Source organism: Eimeria mitis, genomic scaffold (genome assembly GCF_000499745.2).
Source record: "Eimeria mitis Houghton genomic scaffold, Emh_scaff3400, whole genome shotgun sequence".
In the NCBI taxonomy this organism is placed as follows: domain Eukaryota; phylum Apicomplexa; class Conoidasida; order Eucoccidiorida; family Eimeriidae; genus Eimeria; species Eimeria mitis.
The window spans coordinates 1,117-1,351 of NW_013571743.1; the positions used below are offsets into that span (position 1 = coordinate 1,117).

Here is a 235-nt window from a genome sequence, read left to right on the forward strand (position 1 = left end):
TGTTCAGGGTTCAGGGTTTAGGGTTTAGGGTTTAGGGTTTAGGGTTTAGGGTTTAGGGTTTAGTGTTGGGGGTTTGTTGCAGGCCCTGGTGAATAGAGAAGTCGTTTGCGGGATTTGCACAGAAGAGGACGATGACTTCATTCCTGTGAATCCAAACTGTCATCTTGTGCTGCTCATGGACCCCCTAGACGGTGTGCTGCTGCTGCTGCTGCTACTGCTGCTGCTGCTGCTGCTG

The 235-nt window shown here is 51.5% G+C and overlaps 1 protein-coding gene across 1 annotated transcript in view; it reads left to right on the top strand.

Moving 5' to 3' along the window:
- Window positions 1-235, top strand: part of EMH_0065560 (fructose-1,6-bisphosphatase, putative) — a gene marked incomplete at both ends in the record, with an annotated part of 1,350 nt that overhangs the window by 814 nt on the left and 301 nt on the right. Inside the window, one exon of the mRNA XM_013498413.1 lies at window positions 83-191. Within this exon, the coding sequence (XP_013353867.1) occupies window positions 83-191 (109 nt within the window). The remainder of the gene's footprint in view (window positions 1-82; window positions 192-235) is intronic.